The 18,227-nt window shown below is 41.2% G+C and overlaps 1 protein-coding gene across 1 annotated transcript; it reads left to right on the top strand.

Annotated features, from left to right (window-relative positions):
- The first annotated feature begins 3,474 nt into the window (after positions 1-3,474).
- Positions 3,475-18,143, top strand: ddr2a (discoidin domain receptor tyrosine kinase 2a). Its single transcript, XM_062423958.1, has 16 exons — positions 3,475-3,553; positions 10,405-10,507; positions 11,101-11,332; positions 11,625-11,772; positions 12,750-12,852; positions 13,369-13,552; positions 13,653-13,893; positions 14,136-14,201; positions 15,544-15,680; positions 15,828-16,048; positions 16,139-16,361; positions 16,459-16,586; positions 16,698-16,895; positions 16,989-17,223; positions 17,717-17,866; positions 17,949-18,143. The coding sequence occupies exons 2-16, from the start codon at positions 10,428-10,430 to the stop codon at positions 18,078-18,080; spliced, it is 2,478 nt and encodes an 825-aa protein (XP_062279942.1). The 5' UTR covers positions 3,475-3,553; positions 10,405-10,427; the 3' UTR covers positions 18,081-18,143.
- The last annotated feature ends 84 nt before the right edge of the window (positions 18,144-18,227 follow it).

The following is an 18,227-nucleotide window of genomic DNA, read 5'->3' as shown; positions in this document are numbered from 1 at the left end:
TTCCCACAAACGTTTGTGATATGTCTTTGAAAGTGAAGAGGAAAAAATCTTGGAATAGATACTTTTTGAAACAGAGATAGGACATGAATAACTTTTTCCTGCTGTGTTCCTGTAAGACGAGAATGGAGAGGAAGTTTCCAGAGCTGTGAACCTGTGCCTGTAGCTCCAGTGCGGCCGACCGATCTGATGTCACTACAGCAGAGGCCAGTTAGGGAATAACAGCTGTTCACCTCATATAGGTATCGAGAACACAGCTGGAAGCTGGGGATGCAACAGCAATACAGCTGATACACAGATAATTAATTTTACACATTGTAACAGCTGCTAAAAGATGACCATCTAAGTTTCCAATGTTAAACTTGCACCAAACTTAACTTGTGTTCTAAGTATATTAATGATAGCATGAAGCTCATATTTGCAGCTTTAATGCTGGAAAGAAATTGAAATACAGAATAGTCTACTGTATTAGACTACTGTATTTTCACATCAATTGATCCCATTATTACCAATCACATGCACTTTACATTACAGCCCACCATTTTCCAAAGCCCACCATAGCCTTTAACATATCTTTCCTACTTTTAAGGCAATCGCCAGCCTCAGCACATTCCAATTTAGTATTAAAATCTACCTCAAGAGACCTAAAATTTTGTCGGCTTCATCTGGAATATGAGACTTGGCTGCATCTTTTTTGATGCAAAAATGAGCAAAGTCACATCATTGCTATTTATTTTACAGTAATGACTCCCATAGTTGTGGAGATATTTCACAATATATTTCTAGAGACTGACCCCTAACCCTTATTTATGGAATGCATTTAAAAATGGTGCACACTAATGTGAAATGTATCCTATTTGGAGTAAATAGGCTAAAACATGCAATCACACCAGTATGATCCTTTGAGAGTCACCCAAAGTTGAACCAAAGGGCGATTCTCCTGCCCAACACAGCACAGGCATCCTTCACATAAATTTTCTCCGGCACATGGTAAACACATTTTTGACTTCCAAACACACACAAGCCATCAGCTGTTTGTCTTTCATTAGCTTTCGAAAGGCCGAGTGAAGTTAATCTTAGAGGAAGGAGCCTCAGAGGGAAGTGGATGTAACCTGAAGCTGCAGAAGTGGAAGTAAGAAAAGCAACAAGATTATGTGCGAGGGCACAATGAAAGAAGCAAGTCAGGCCTTAAATAGTGTCACAAAAAAATCAGTGGGTGGACCATCAATGCTGGTCGCACGAGATTAGTTTGAGGTTGTTTTGACTGAAGGACTGCTTTATGGGTCTTGTTGGGGCACTGGCTCAAGTTGCTATGGAAAATTAGTATTTATGCACAACTTCTTTGGAAGAAACGAACTGTAACTATCTGGGTTGTTGTACAACACATTTTTCATATTTCCAAGCATAAATGACTGATCGCTGCAGCAAGGCAGAGTGGAAAGCTGAAGAAATTGTTATTTGATCATTAAAAATAGCTTGCTGGGCAAAAATAAAGTGAATTTGGGCATGAGTTCAAAATCAACAGGTCTGGATTTTTTTCCCAGAGCACATATGTGAACCTGGACTTCATATATGTCAGAGGTTAATTTGGATAAAGGTTAACTGGTACTTTAGAGAGCGAAGTTACAACTGATGGAGACTGAATTTACTGTAAGCAATGAGAGAGAAGTATCGAGATGAAATTTTAGGAATAAAGCTGTTATAGTAGTGTAATACTGCACAGCAGATTTAACAGTTTGTGAATGAAAGCCTGTACTGTAGTGTATTCAGTCTTGTCCCATTGAGCAAAAAAATGCTGCTGATCCTTCTGTTATTTCATCGGTGAAACGTCAGGGAGATGTTGTTCTTGGCCAGTGATAAAGACCAGGAAATGTCTGACACACACACACACACACACACACACACACACACACACACACACACACACACACACACACACACACACACACACACACACACACACACACACACACACACACACACACACACACACACACACACACACACACACATTGATGTCTCTCTGTGTAGATTCCCACAGTTCTCTGGTAGTTTTGTTTTGAGTCATTTGTCATGTGGGTTTAGATAACCCTACTTTGGTGATGTCGTTTAGTATTTACTTTGGCACTGGAGCACAAAGCTTATTACCTGCACTACAATAAATATACAAACTCATTAGATAGTGGCTTAAATATTCAGAAACTACTGAAAATCAAGACTTGAGTAGTAGGGCTTGGCAATATATCATTATCATATATAATGATATGAGACTAGATACTGTGTTTGTTTGGACATTGTAATATCATGATAGCACAAGTGTTGTAAAACAGTAAAATTAGTATAGTAATTAGGTAATTTTGTGATATTTTGTGAAAGCACCAATAATCATCCCTACAATATTTTTTGCAATATCGACATTGAGGTATTTAGTCAAAAATATTATAATATTTGATTTTGTCGATTATCGCTCAGCCCTATACTGAGCAGTTTTTCCCCCTCTAGCTAATATAAAAGATTAAACGTGTCTCATTGCTCATTTTCTGTACAATTTTGTTACGTAAGATGCCATTAACGTGGTGTGAACAATAAAATTCACCTCAGTTACATAACAGATTTTTAGCTGCAGTAACAGCGCCCAAGTTCCAAGCAGTTAACTCAGTCACGATTAGAATAACTTCAACACTTCACCTCTTCAGTCAAGTGTGTCTGAAAAGCGTTCAAGCATGTGACTCAAGACATCCCTGCCCCACTGTAAACATTTCATGAACAAAGCTGAATGTGAAGTTGCCAAGTATGTCCTTTTTCCTCACATGTCCCTCTTTTTAAACTCTACATTTGGGACAGTCAAATCAGAAAATGGACAGAAACTAGTTGTTTTTCTCAGCTGTTGGACTAAGCGGTCAGTTGGAGGCGGCTTGTTGGCGCTGCGTCTGTCCAGCTGAAGTCATGTCTGTGACTCAGTGTCTCTATGTCTCTTTCTCCTCTCCCTCCATCATTTGTCCCTTCATTCATTCATCATTCGTTCCTACAATTTATAATTTATAATTATAAAATAAAATGTAGCCTTTTTCTAAATTGCATTTGAACTGAAATGATTTTCTCTCTTGCAGGGTTGATATTCAAATATCCCCACAGTTTGAGTTTAATAGAGTGATAAAGCACTAAATAAATGGAAATTCCACTGTTAGGTGGCAATTATTGTGTCTTTTTATTGAGTGAAATAAAAACATGCATCCAATTAAACTGCCATTTTCCCTTATATATCCAAACAAATGCTTGGTTCCCATGCATACAGAGGAGTAAATAAAAAATAAAATGTGTTCATTGTGTAATACAAGCTTACATACTGAGCTGCTTCTCACAGTTTTAGCATTGTGGTTAAGCAATATATCGTAATGTCAATCATATGCTCGTGTAACCTGCTGTGTCTGTCTTGTTTTCTAGGTTGGAAGCCTGTCTGTGCATGTGTTTGTGATGAAGCACCTGTGGGACGTTCACTTCCTCCTGCTCATCCTCCTCTACCTGTTGGGAGCTGTCACATCGCAGGTCAACCCAGGTCTGTGCAGCTCCCTTCTCTTCTAAACAAGGGTTTTGGGTATCTGTATTCAAGTCTCAGACTGCAGTGAGATCATTTTCAAGAGTTTGTGAATACTATAAAATGTCTTTTGTGAGTTTTGGGTAGTGTTTTTGGGTTTGGTGCTCTGGTCCAGTCCAGACTGTGACTGATGCAGATTTTGGATAAGTGCTGCTTTGTGGTCCCCTTTCTCTGGTTTGGCCTCTTTGATCCCAGCATGCATGTGTTTCTTCAACTCTCCCTTCACGGTACGGGTGGTTTTTGTGATGTCAATGAAATAGGACCAATAATTTTTTACGAGGAAATAGAGTAGCAACATTTGGTGGGCAGAGACAGAGTCAAAAAGGAACCAAAGAGAGGTTTTTAGTTATTGTTGAAATGGTGGAAATATAGCAGATATTTGCCAGTAAAAACCCTGATCTGGCTACTGTTTATGATTTCACTCGCAAAGCTTCTATCATCAGGCTGAGTTTTCTTTGTTGTTGAAAGGATAATGAATGACATATACTCAAAAATAAATAGTAATTAATGATAGTTTGGTCAGAAAAGTTCAGCACAGAGTTGAAAGGCTACACTGACCTCACTCAGCAGTGTTTAAAAAGAAAAAAACAGCAACGAAAAAAAACGCCCCATCACTTCCACATCCTCCCGCCTCACTCCACCCCACTTACACTTTTAAACAAAAACTTTTGACATTATGCTCAACTGTGTTATAACACTGCAAATCCTGTTTCACTTTAAGAAAGTATAAAAATAACATCAAACATGAGTTCATGTAGGGGCTTTCTGCTCTCAGATGGAGCTCAGTAAACAGTTTAACCCTTTCTTGGTTGGTTTGTGGAGTGCTTGCTCGTACCTCGAGTCCTTTTCACCGTCTTCACAGAATGAGCCACACACACACAGACACACCACATGTAAATACACCCTCAAACCCAGTTTGTCCGGTTAGTCATTCTTTGATTCTTTGTGCCAAAAAAGCAGTGAGCAGAAAGTTTTTTAAGAAGCTTAAAGAAAGTGAGGAAAGAAACAGAAAGAGCGAGCGAGATAGGGATCACAGAGTGTTTATAGAAGGATTTTTCAAGTAGAATAGTGTGCACATGCTGTGGTTACTGTCATGCATATATCAATCTATTTTTTGCCACATTTCTGACCTATTTAACCAGATGTGAATGTAACATAGGATGCTTGATACATTTCAAGGTTGCTTCAGAAGCTTAGATTTTGCACCATTTAGGATTCAACACCAAAGATTTTGACCATGGATATTTTATGAGACATCTTTTCAACTGCACTTAATTAGAAGTTTGAATGTTTGACCCCTGTGGGATTTCTCTTCTTTCTGTGTTTTTGTGAGTGTGTATGTGTGTGTGTTTGTGTTCCCGCTCACATGCATATACCCGCATGCACACGCATGCTGTGGATCCAGCTATCCCACTGGAGTCTGTGGCTAATGCATACCAGACATTCTGACAGCAGGAAAGTCCATTGAAATAGGCTCTGTCTTTCTCCCCGGCACTTGTGTGTATGTGTATGTGTGTCTGTGCTAGTGTGTGTTTCCCAGTATTTGACCACTCATAAGTCATGGAAAGGACTGTTTGTGCATCTGATCATGGTCAACAAGTTCACTGTTAGAGAAAAAGATTTGTATCTATAATCTGAGGGATTCCTTCACTCAAAAAGCAATTATGTTTAAAAAATCACCCTTCAGCATTATTAAAAGCTTAAAACTCAACCTGCTCTAATATATGGAAGCAGGATATATCCACCTATAATTCTGTCTAATGCTTTAGTTCTGCTGCATTGAGAAGAGGGTAATTTTTCCACAGTCTGGAAATATTCATGGCTGAATTTAGTAGAGCTGAGATGATGAGTGATGCCAACTTTCCCCTGTTTAAAATTCCCAAGCAATGGAGTTATACCATCCCTGTCTTTCCCATTTTACCCCTGAGTGGGCGAACTTTATTTCACTGTGGAGACAGAGGACGTATGCACGTGAGCAAAGGCCGGGGCAGAACAGCCAAATGTCACGCAGTTTTACTATTGCGTGGGCTTCATCTCCTTCTGAATGTGTAGAGTACATTTTGAATGAATGAATGAGTGGGTGAATGAATTAAAAGTTCCTCTGTGGATCATTTAAATCCCAGTAATAACATTAAAGCACGACTATATAACCTTTGAGAGAAGAAATAACACAGTATTTCACTTGAAAATAAGGGTTTTTTCACTTGGTATGGTATGACCTGTAGCTTATAGTGGCTAATATTAGCAAACATTTGACAGATATTGCGGTGTAGCTGTCAGTTTATTGAGGCTGTAAACTATTATATGATTGCTATGCTATATTTTAGCATCACAAAAGACCAACACATCATACCTCACCAGAAGTCACCACTTGTTGATTCCTGCTTGCGGTCCCTTTCTTTTCTTTCAAACAATTGACTGAGTGTAACTGAATGTATTTAAAGCTGAACTAAAAATATTTGTATGTTGACAATGGATCCAATGACTGTGTTGTGTGAAAGGGATCACTCATTATGACCCAGCTTTACAAAGTGTTTTAGCATCTTTCAGCCCACTGTTTTGGTTTTTCCAGCCTGCATGTCTCATCACCAACATTTCCAACCACAGCAGGCAGATCTGATAAACCCACTGTACACAACCTGCTCACCACCAAACAGCAGACAAAGTTATTAATTAAATTAGCTGCTAAACAATCAGATCAGAGAATGAATATCAGATAGACATTTTAAAAAATCAGCTTTAAAGCTGCTGACTCAGAGGATCTCCAGTTACAATACTGTAATTCCCACTTGTGGCAAAAGTGGCCACTGTTTAGCAAAAGTTACTAAGTCATACTTCAAGATATAACCAACCAAAACCTGCACTGACATGTAGTGGATTCACATTATGTTGCAAATGAGCATCAACTTGCGTGACAACACATGTTTGTGTGGTCTGTGTGTGTGTGTGTGTGTGTGTGTGTATGTGTGTGTGTGTGTGTGTGTATGTGTGTGTGTGTGTGTGCGCTTGTAAGTGAAACAGCGAGCCAGCGGTTGAACAGTAAATACAGAACAAGCCTGCCTTTCAGTAGTCAGGGTGCGGTAAAAATCATGAGGTGAGCGAGAGGGTTTAGTCTGTTACACACTCTCACTCTCTCTCTCTTCTCTCTCTCTCTCTCTCTCTCTCTCTCTCTCTCTCTCTCTCTCTCTCTCTCTCTCTCTCTCTCTCTCTCTCTCTCTCTCTCTCACTCTCTCTCTCTCTCTCTCTCTCTCTCTCCACCACACAAGGCTGGTATTTTTCCACCTTTTTCTGGGGTGATATTTTTAGATGCTGTGGCCGAATGTGAAGCCTGATGGGTGGTGGTAGTGTGTGTGTTTAGGGGGGTCGATCTGTGTATGTGTGTGTGTGTGTCCAAATGAACACACTCCACTGCCCCCACTGCTCACCCCTGGGGTCACCTCCGAGTGGGTCGGGTAGATAAATAAACACAGCAAAAACCAACATTTAGGAGAGTGGTCATACATCCGGCACGACACACTGAAACCCGTCTCTCTCTGTCTCTAGGATGTGGTAAAAGACTCTGATAATGACTCCTATTTTCATCAATTATGTCCTGGGCAATTTCTGTGTTTTCCCTGACCGGTGATGTTGCACTGTCTGCGGTCTGTATCTCTGCATCTTTCCGGCAAGACTTTAAAAAATGACTCAACTTATGTTACCACCCCATACCATGTAATATACACATAATGGCCCCAGTATTTCCTGTAAGTTTACAGTAGGTGAATTTTTTTTTTTTTTTTTTTGTTTTACAATATCTTATGCCAGTGGTGGCAGTAGCAGGAGTGAGAGAGGAGATGCTGCACTGTGCTCTTCTCTTTCTCCATCTCAACATCTGTTTACATTCTGCACCTCTGTGTGAATGAGGCTCATGTGTGCAGGAACGCCAGCCACCTCAAACCCCATAACCTCTGGACCAGGCTGCAATAGCAACACTACACCAAATGCAAATACAACATTTTAGCTACTTGATGCCAGTTATTATCATTCCAACTCTTCCACTTTATTTCCACTGTATTTTTGTCATCTTATCCTAGCCTGATTTGATCTGATATAATTTATTGGAGATCTCTTTTGTTGCTCTTGAAGTCGGTTCTGACAATTTGTATTCGTGCAATTTGAGCACCACACCTATCATTGAATTGTTTTGTAATTATGTAGCCACAGATACCACTAATACGTGGAGAATATGAGAAGAGTTAGATGGTTTTGGGTTGATGTGGTCTGCTTATAGCCAAGATGATCTGGGCTGGGGGGGAGGGGTGTAAACAGATGCAGAAAAAGGGATAACTGTAGAGGGATGAAGTGAGGAGGGCAGCATCGAAAGGTTAGCGAGGACAAGATGAAAGGACGACTGAGGAGGCGAATGCAGTCTGTGACATCTGGAAGAGTTTTTGTTTGTCACTGTGTCACTGCCAAGACGAAGCCTGTATGTGTGTGTGTGTGTGTGTGTGTGTGTGTGTGTGTGTGTGTGTGTGTGTGTGTGTGTGTGTGTGTGTGTGTGTGTGTGTGTGTGTGTGTGTGTGTGTGTGTGTGTGTTGCATCTACGCCCGCTTTTGTGGGTCTGGAATATGTGTGCATGTGCGCACACACGTGAGTATAGCGTATCAGGTCATCAGCCCTAAACCTTCAGGGGTTTCCACATTTTGACTTTTGTGCAAATATTTGTAGGAGATCAAGAAAGAGGAAGAGAAAATCACAGGGAGAGAAGAAGGAGGAAAGAAAGAGCGAGAGAGGGACAGAGAGGGCCTTGAACCTCGAGCTCTGCTGTTGCTGGCGTCTTCTCAAAGGTTTTTCTGTGAGACAAGGGGCCAGGCGAACAGGGTCAGTCTTCCTTTAACTTCCGCCTCCAGCTCCACTAAAAGCTATCATCCAAAGCTATCACACTCACAGAGGTTGTTACACACAGGCTCTTTCATGTGCAAATGAGGCTACCTGGAGGTCACATCCTGTTAGGTGGAGTTATCAGTGTTAAACCAAAACACAACCTCGACCCAACCCTCTAGATAAAGACTGATGGAAACACCCAGAAATCAGTAAATTCATTCAGAGCCTTGTAAACCTTAATAGATAACATGTCTGCTGTGTCACGCACAGTTAGCCCACTGAGTCATAATGAGATGAGGATTTTCTAAAATGCGCTGTCAACTTTAATCACCTCTTGCCAATGAAGGGGACAGAGGAAAAGAAAAGGAGAAGGGGAGAGACCACACAGGAGGAGAGGACAGAGAACAGACCGGGAAAAAAAGGAGATGAGGGGGTGGAGGGGCATGCAGGAAACAGAGGGCATATTGCTTCTATTGACCGCACAGTGGGGGCGTGATGGGCTCGGACCAGCCAGTTAAACCACACTCACACACACACACACACACACACACACACACACACACACACACACACACACACACACACACACACACACACACACACACACACACACACACACACACATATGTTTGATACCGGCACTGTTTGGACTGGCAGAGACATTGAATGGATTCAGCTTATTATTTCAATAAAATAAACCCCAATTTGAGTGCAAGAAGTTGCTTGTAATGTGTGTGTGTGTGTGTGTGTGTGTGTGTGTGTGTGTGTGTGTGTGTGTGTGTGTGTGTGTGTGTGTGTGTGCACGCAGTCCTCTAACACCACCACTCCACTCCCTTCGTTCAGCACTATCCATCACCCTTTGCAGGTTTCTTGACACAGGCTGGGGATTAAGTAGTTCTGTCTTAGAAATGTCTGAGAGCGTCTGTTTGAATATGGTTTTGAATTTTCAGCGCCAACCAGCGCTGCGGTTGGTCTGAGAGGAGTGAGGGGAGCCGCACGTTTCAGAATGTGATAATCCAAGTAAATACCAGGGGTGGAAAGAGTATTAGAGCATACTGTTTGAATAGAGGTACTGTAATAAACTTAATCATTTTTTCAAGTCAAAACAACTTACAAGTTAATTTGTTCAATATGATCTCTTTTAAAGGGCCACTGTGGATCCTGACAGTAAACATTTTAGTGGAAATATATAACCTGCAGTGGAAGAATAATTATTCATACTTTTAGCTTTCAGTTAAGTCACAGTTGAACTATCACAGTGTAAAAATACTCTATATTAAAATCCCTGCATTCAAAAAATTCAAACTCACTATGCAGGCTAATGTCAGTGTTATATTATTATTATAAAATAGTATTGGATTATTATACCTGTAAGCAGCATTTTAATGGTGTAGCTAGCTGAGATGGAACCAAACAGCTATTTCATATACTGATGGGTGGTTTACTTTACTGTATACATCATATCTAATATGATCATTGCAAGTTTCAAGTCACATATGAATGATGTAGACAAAAAAAGTACAATTTCCTTCTAAAATGCTGTGGAATAGAAGAACAGAGAAACACACCAAACTTAAAGCCATCCTTTCTTTAAGGGACTTGTTTTTTCACTGGTTGCCTCATGGATATAAAGAGGAAACAAAAGCTGAAAGTCACATTTTCCTAAATGTGTCATGTTAACGTGAGTGGATGTTGCTCTATAATTCTGGGATTTCTAAAGCTGCTTAATCTTAAAGTTAAAGCAGAACTCTACTTCTACTCAAAAACACAAAAAGCTACTCATTAACAACAGTGCTAGTAATTAGGCCTTTTCATGATGAGTGTTTATGTCTGAGTAAACATCAAGGCACTGTGCAGATGTTTATCTGCCTTCATGACATTTTTCATATTCATCTGCTGATCTGTTTATGTCTTGCAGTCATTTAATAAAACGTGTTGTTGTGTCTCAGGTGTGTGTCGGTATCCTCTGGGGATGTCAGGAGGGCAGATACAGGATGAGGACATCTCTGCCTCCAGCCAATGGTCCGAATCCACCGCTGCGAGATATGGCAGGTAGGTCTCTCTCTCTCTCTCTCGCCCACACACACACATTGACGCACACATCGACTCACACACGTGCCTCATAGTAAGTTTACCCTGATAATGAGTGTGTGTGTGGGTGGTTTATCCTATAAGGTGCCTGTGCCTGTTTATTTGCAGTAAACCACAAACTGGGGTGTCAGTTCTACTCACAGCCACATGATTAAGGATGCATGTATGTGTATGCGTGTGTGCAGCAGTACTTGGGTGGCCTTCAATAAGTATCGGCCTAATGATGTAATACATTTTCACCGTCCAACCTGGCTATGTTTTCAGTCTCGCCCAGCTCCCTGTCACCCCAACCCCCCCGTCGTTGCCCAAAATTAACACTTTAAAGTGAATTTACGACGCAAGCTTTCCCCGCTGTGTTTTTATAAGGGGCTCTAAGAACTGAAATTCACCACCGCACTCACTTTTACTTTCCTCTCACCTTTCCCTCTCCATCCTGTCCTAGTTTTTCTTTTCTATTACTCTTTTCCCTTTCCTGCCGTAATTCTATATGAACATCTACCCGCCGTTATTTCATCTTTTTCCCCTCTGTCTCTTTCCATTTGTCTCTTCCCCAGGCTGGACTTCGAGGAGGGCGATGGCGCATGGTGTCCAGAGATAACAGTCGAGCCAGACAGCCTGAAGGAGTTCCTCCAGATTGACCTGCGCTCACTCCACTTCATCACCCTTGTGGGCACCCAGGGTCGTCATGCGGGAGGCATTGGTAATGAGTTTGCCCAAATGTACAAAATTAAGTACAGCCGTGATGGAAGCCGCTGGATCTCATGGAGAAACAGACAGGGCAAGCAGGTAAGTCAACCTATAAACTAGTTTTTTTTCTGGCTTGGACGTCACTTTATGATCTTTCTTTACTTTTATAACAAACCTCTGATAAGCACTGTCTCCAGGTCATATTTTTATGGCCTTTAATTGCTTTTACCTGGTATGTGGTGGTGATGATAAAGATAGTATACTGAAGTGATTTATAGTTTTTTTAATTAAGATTATATAGGGAGGCTGTGGGTTTGTTTTCATACAGATTACAAACTCTGTCACTGATAAGCTTCTTCATAAGGTCAGTGTGTATTTGTTGTATGCGCAGGTGATTGATGGAAACACAAATGCCTACGACATCGTGCTCAAGGACCTGGAGCCGCCCATCATTGCTCGCTTTGTCCGATTCATGCCTGTCACAGACCATTCCATGAACGTCTGCATGAGAGTGGAGCTCTACGGCTGTGAATGGCTGGGTAAGAGGTTGACGGGGAAAAGACTGCAGGCAGAGGAGGATCTGTATGGTCTGATGAGTGAGGGATCAAAGATCACAGAGGCAACCAACTCTCACCTTTGAACAGAATAAGATAGAGAGGATCAGCTGATTCTCATAACAAGCAGGGCAGTGTTGTGACTGTGCTGATGTACATAATAACCATATCATCAACTGAATATTGAATTAACCCTTCTGGTGCCACTATGGGTTTCTTGTGCTCACAGGTTATTTGGCATTCTCAGGCATAACAACCAAGTACATTTACATATTTTAAAAGCAGAGAGGTTTGTCAGGTGAACTTCATGGGTTCAATTATCAAAGTTGTTAAGCATAAATTAAAGAATATGTAGGTTTTTTTAAGCTTGAAGAAATGAAGAAAATATTTCAACATGTTTTAAATATAAGAATCGGATGACATTTGAGATCCAATCAAAGTAAAAGAAGAGAAATAAGAAACCAAACAGCCTTCTCTGACTCTCTAAAAAGTAAAGGATCAGTATCATTTATTGTTATTCGTCATATGTGCCTACCCTCTGCTATTATTGGGGATATTCTAAATAACCTGCTTGAGTGTAAGTGCAAAAAACAAGTAAATAACAATAAAAGCAGAAATCTTTTACTTCGTTAAACTCACACGATAAGGACTCCGCATTCTTTGTGGGTAAATGACAGATTGTGAGTCTGATGGTAGGATTGCCAAGGCCCTCAAATAAATCATGTATCCCATACTGTTAACACAACAACATGGAACAAAATGGAAAATTAAATCCTTACATTGTGCTCCATTTTGTAAATATTTAACTGAACTTGTCACACTGGTGACACTAAACAATGAAAATCTTAACTACACTTTCAAACAAGCTTCTGTGGTTTTGAAAAATGCTCTTCTACTACAAGAGTTTTTAGGGATGGATCATGGTTTTTTTAATCTAATTGATGATTTTCTTTACTTTACAGACGGTCTTGTGTCGTACAATGCTCCAGCAGGAGAACAGATGAGCGTGCCTTCTTATCCTGTTTATCTCAACGACTCTGTCTATGATGGAGCTGTCATCTACAGGTGTGTGTGTGTATGTATGTGCTTTGTTCTTTCTCTCATCGCCACCACGCCGCTTCATCATTCCTCTCATCCTTCGTCAGTAGTTTTTTCCCCTCACCTTGTTGTTGCCTGGTCACCATGGTGAAAGCAAAGAGACAGACAGTGGTGAGTGGGTCATGGTGGTTTACTGTTAGGCAATACCTCATGGGAACAACTGAGTCAACCGTGCTCGCAAAGTTTAAAACCGGAATGAACAAATCAGTCTTTTGTTGACATTAATGTTTGGATTATGGCATGGTGAATAATGTCCTCCATGACACATACCTCATGATCTCTGTCGGGGAAAGAGAGCAGAGGGGAAAGAAAATGTCCCATTTTATAGCCAAAGAAAGAGTTGAAGAATTGGTTTTATAATGCTGCCACCTAGTGTTGAGTGTTGTATCATGAACACCTTCTGACAGAGGAGCTGATACTAAAGGATGATGGTAAAAAATGAAATGCAATCTTAATGTTTAACAATGTCTCTCTGTTTCTCAGTATGACAGAGGGCTTGGGCCAGCTGACTGATGGGGTGTGTGGCCAAGACGATTTTTTGGACAGTCACGTGTACAATGTGTGGCCAGGGTACGACTACGTGGGTTGGAACAATGAGAGCTTCCCCAGTGGATATGTTGAAATCATGTTTGAGTTCGACCGCACACGAAACTTCACCACCATGAAGGTGAGGCCCCTGATGATCCATGCTCATTCTTTCCCCCAAGGTTCAGTTTCTAAGTTTCCATCACTTCTAAAAGCCTCTCTGTTTGCTTTTATCTGTCCAGGTTCACTGCAACAACATGTTCTCACGACATGTCAAGGCCTTTCGTCAGGTGGTGTGTTACTTCCGCTCTGAATCAGACTGGGAGGCCACGCCACTCTCCTTCAGCCATCTGGTGGACGAGAAGAATCTGAGTGCCCGTTTTGTCACGGTCAACCTGGCCAACCACATGGCCAGTGCCATCAAGTGCCAGTTCTACTTTGCTGATGCCTGGATGTTGTTCAGCGAGATCACCTTTCAGTCAGGTAGACTGAGGAACTGTGTGTACAATTTGTAAATGTGATGCTCCCTGGTAGTTTTTATATTCTCATATATTTAGATTTACACTTGAAGCTTAACTAAGAAAAACTATGTAATGTTGAGTTTGATGAGTTCAGCAAGGTGCTGCAAATGTATGGTAAGTCCCAACATTCAAACTCTTCTTTTGATGAGTTTAAAAATACTGACCAGAAGTTTCTGAACACCTCTGTTCTATCTGGCCTTTCAGATACTGCCATGTACAACACAACACTGGCTCCACCCAAGACAGGACTACCACCTAACATCCCACCAGGTCAGTGATCACAACACACACATGCACAATTATATACTACTCATAACACAGACCTGTACATAATTCAACTAAAAACTTGCATGACAAAAATATAGTGTCTTTTGTTGTCAAAAACTTTGTCTGAGCACTTGATAATGTTAGAACACAGAGACAACAAACAAACATTTACATGATAATATCAGAAAATACTGTCCATGTAATGGTATAGAAGAATCACAGTCCTAAGTTCAGGACTAGTTATGTTTTGGTCTAAAAGATGATCTCAACAAGCAGCAAAGTCTAGGATATGTAAGAGGTAATCAGGGGACTCCAAGGTCACTAAGACCTACTGATAAGGTGGAGTAGGTCATCAGGATTTCAGAAAAATCCAACAATAATGAACCTCGTCAAGCAGATTTTGATAAGGGTTGATAATGATCCAAAGTGAACCAATATATTAAAACACTATGCTAACACCAGAGATGGTTTATACAACTCTACTTCAAGACTGGAAAAATGCAGTTTTAGAACTGTTGTCTGTCAGAATTATTCCTCAAGTCAGTTATACTATTCAGGCCCCATTTTGTTTGACAGTTAAAGTGTACATTAAATAGTCACCAACTGCTATAAATAAATGAATAAAGCTGATCAACATGATCAGGCTATCAAGTGGAAAATATAAACATAAAATCAATAAACACACACTAAGACAATTTAAGACTTTAGTACTGCTAGTACTATACGTGAAGTACAGAATCCAAAAATGTGTTAATGTCAGAAAAGCTACAAAAAATGACAACGCATTGCTGAGCTGTGTAGGAAACCAAGAGGCAGTTGATACTATATGAGAATCATGAGCATTTCTAGCACATGGAATAAATGTCAAATTCCTTAAAGCTGTAGACACATACACCCACAGGTCTCCCACACAGGTGTTTCCACTCATGTTTTCTCATGGCTGTGTGGCTGTGTGCAGACTGTGCTTGATAAACAGCTCCTACATTAGCAGCTGTTAAGGAAAGCCAACTTATGCTGTTAATTTGGCTGATGTTGCACTGTCTTCCTGCTGCTTTTCTCCTCTACACCCACAAAAGAGAGTAAGAGATGGCAAAAATAAAGGGGCCGAGCAAGAAAACGTACTTGAGCAGTAATTGATCCTTGACATGGTCCTGATAATTGATGAATTGACTCTGTTCCATTAAGGTGTGAGAGTAAACTATGTCAAATAAAATTCAGCTATTATTAATATTATTAGTTACACCTCTTAATGAGAAAGATGTACTCTGCCTTTGCAATACAATTCACAAAAATGTAGTAATGCAAGTAGTTCAGTCTCCTCTGACTCTGCCTGTTCCCTCCCTAGAAGAGGACCCAACTCACAAAGTAGATGACAGCAACACCCGGATTCTGATTGGTTGTTTAGTGGCCATCATCTTCATCCTTGTGGCCATTATTGTCATTATCCTGTGGAGGCAGGTGTGGCAGAAGATGTTGGAGAAGGTGAGCTAATATAGATTTTAGATTGAGTAAAATGTATCATCCTGACACAAGCCAATGGATGCTATTTCATTTTGAGAATTTCCACTATGAGTTTTCCTTCGGGAGGTGGTCAGATCTGTTCTTTCACCCCCGCGTGCTTCATTCTAGGCCTCTCGCCGGATGCTGGATGATGAACTAACTGCTAGTTTGTCAATACAGAGTGAGACGTTTGTGTACAACCACAACCACAACCAGTCGAGTACAACCAGTGAACAGGAGTCTAACTCCACCTACGAGCGAATCTTCCCCCTGGGCCCAGACTACCAGGAGCCCTCACGCCTCATATGCAAGCTGCCAGAGTTTACACAGAGTTCAGAGGAGGCTGGTAGGTGGACACATCTGTTTACAGACTAACAAGCTACACTTATATTTGAGAGCCTCAGTTACAGCATCCTATAATGTGTTTCAGCTTCTACCAGCACAGCAGCCTCTAAATCCACCACATCTACTGCAGTTCAAGATGGCGTCCCTCACTACGCAGAGGCAGACATTGTAAACCTGCAAGGCGTGACTGGAAGCAACACATATGCCATCCCTGCACTAACTATGGACCTGTTGTCGGGGAAGGATGTTGCAGTGGAGGAGTTCCCTCGAAAACTGCTCATATTCAAAGAGAAGCTGGGAGAGGGACAGTTTGGAGAGGTCTGTGTTCTTCCCTAATCTATTACAGCTTTACTTAGAGTTTTAGATAAGCTTTATTATCATTAATATTCTGTCCTCTCCCCTCTTCTCTTTTCAGGTGCACCTGTGTGAAGCAGAGGGAATGCAGGAGTTCATGAATAAAGAGTTTTTATTTGACATCCCTGAGGACCAGCCAGTTTTAGTGGCTGTGAAGATGCTCCGTTCAGATGCCAACAAAAATGCAAGGTATTGACTCTGTGTGTTAGAGGGATCTTGTTATCTTAAACTTACTATACATTGTAATTGGGGGAGTTTTTTACAGTGGGAAGTCAGTCACTTGTCTCTTTGTGTTTGTAGGAATGACTTCTTGAAAGAGATAAAGATCATGTCCCGTCTGAAGGACCCCAACATCATTCGCCTGCTTGCTGTGTGCATCTACAGCGACCCTCTCTGTATGATCACAGAGTACATGGAGAACGGAGACCTCAACCAGTTTCTGTCCCGCCACGAACCGGAGGGACAACTCGCTCAGCTCAGCAATGCATCTACAGTCAGGTGTGTGCTCAAAAATCTAAAAATAAGTGCCTTTGTGAATTTTTTTCCTTCCTTCTCAACAAATAATTCCCTCTCCTGATTTCTCCTCTCCAGCTTCAGTAATCTTTGCTACATGGCCACTCAGATCGCATCGGGGATGAAGTACCTGTCCTCTCTAAACTTTGTTCATCGAGACTTGGCCACGCGGAATTGCCTGGTGGGCAAGAAATACACGATAAAGATAGCTGACTTTGGTATGAGCAGGAACCTGTACAGTGGTGACTACTACCGCATCCAGGGCAGAGCGGTTCTACCGATACGCTGGATGTCATGGGAGAGCATCCTGCTGGTGAGGAACACAGCTTGTATAATGGAGAAAAATTATTCCATATTTTATTAGGCCTGGGTTATGTGTAATTCAGCACAGCTCTACGTGGTTAGGAATGACCTGAACGAGTAAGAAACCATAATGTTAGACTTAATAAAGATGGGACAGGGTACAAAATCATCACTAGGCTACTGATAGATGGCACTATGAATATTAGTTATACACCCAAATACTGATGAAAAGATGACGAAGAAGAAGTACAAAAAAATGAAGAAATATAAGAATGGAGTCTTGCTAATGAAAGGTGTGTTGAATTTTGTTGGAATTCATTCTTAAATATGGACCTTTTCATTCTTCTTGGGTTTTGCCTAAAAAAACCAAATTGAATTTGTATCAAATTGTAATTACTTAACATTTAGTTATGTTGACCAGTAATGCAATTAGTTATACACTGTATTTGCAGATAGTGCAGAAAAACATGCTCATCACTATATACACAATATCTGTTGTGCAGGGAAAGTTCACCACAGCCAGCGATGTGTGGGCCTTTGGGGTGACCCTGTGGGAGATACTCAACTTCTGCAAGGAGCAGCCCTATTCTCAGCTCACTGATGAGCAGGTGATAGAAAACACAGGAGAGTTTTTCAGGGACCAGAAAAGACAGGTGAGTGTCATTACAAATATGTCATCTTGTATGTATAAACACCAGCGAATCACCGGCCTCATTTCTTCTTTCCTTCCTGCAGATCTACCTGCCTCAGCCTGTGCTGTGTCCGGACTCGCTCTACAAGATCATGCTGAGCTGCTGGAGGAGAAACACGAAGGAAAGGCCATCTTTCCAGGAAATACACCGAGCCCTCCTGGAAATACAGCCTTAAGGCCAGGGCAATGTTTAAGACAGTGCTCATCTCTGAGAGAAATGGTGCATGACAAGAGTAGACCATGGTGCAGACACAATCCAGGTTTAAGCTATCTTGTTTCAGCTGAGGAATAAGGTGGGGGCCACCTGTGGGCTCTTAGCTACA

This window comes from Scomber scombrus, chromosome 8 (assembly GCF_963691925.1).
Source record: "Scomber scombrus chromosome 8, fScoSco1.1, whole genome shotgun sequence".
Classification (NCBI taxonomy): domain Eukaryota; kingdom Metazoa; phylum Chordata; class Actinopteri; order Scombriformes; family Scombridae; genus Scomber; species Scomber scombrus.
This window is presented reverse-complemented; position numbering and strand designations above follow the sequence as displayed.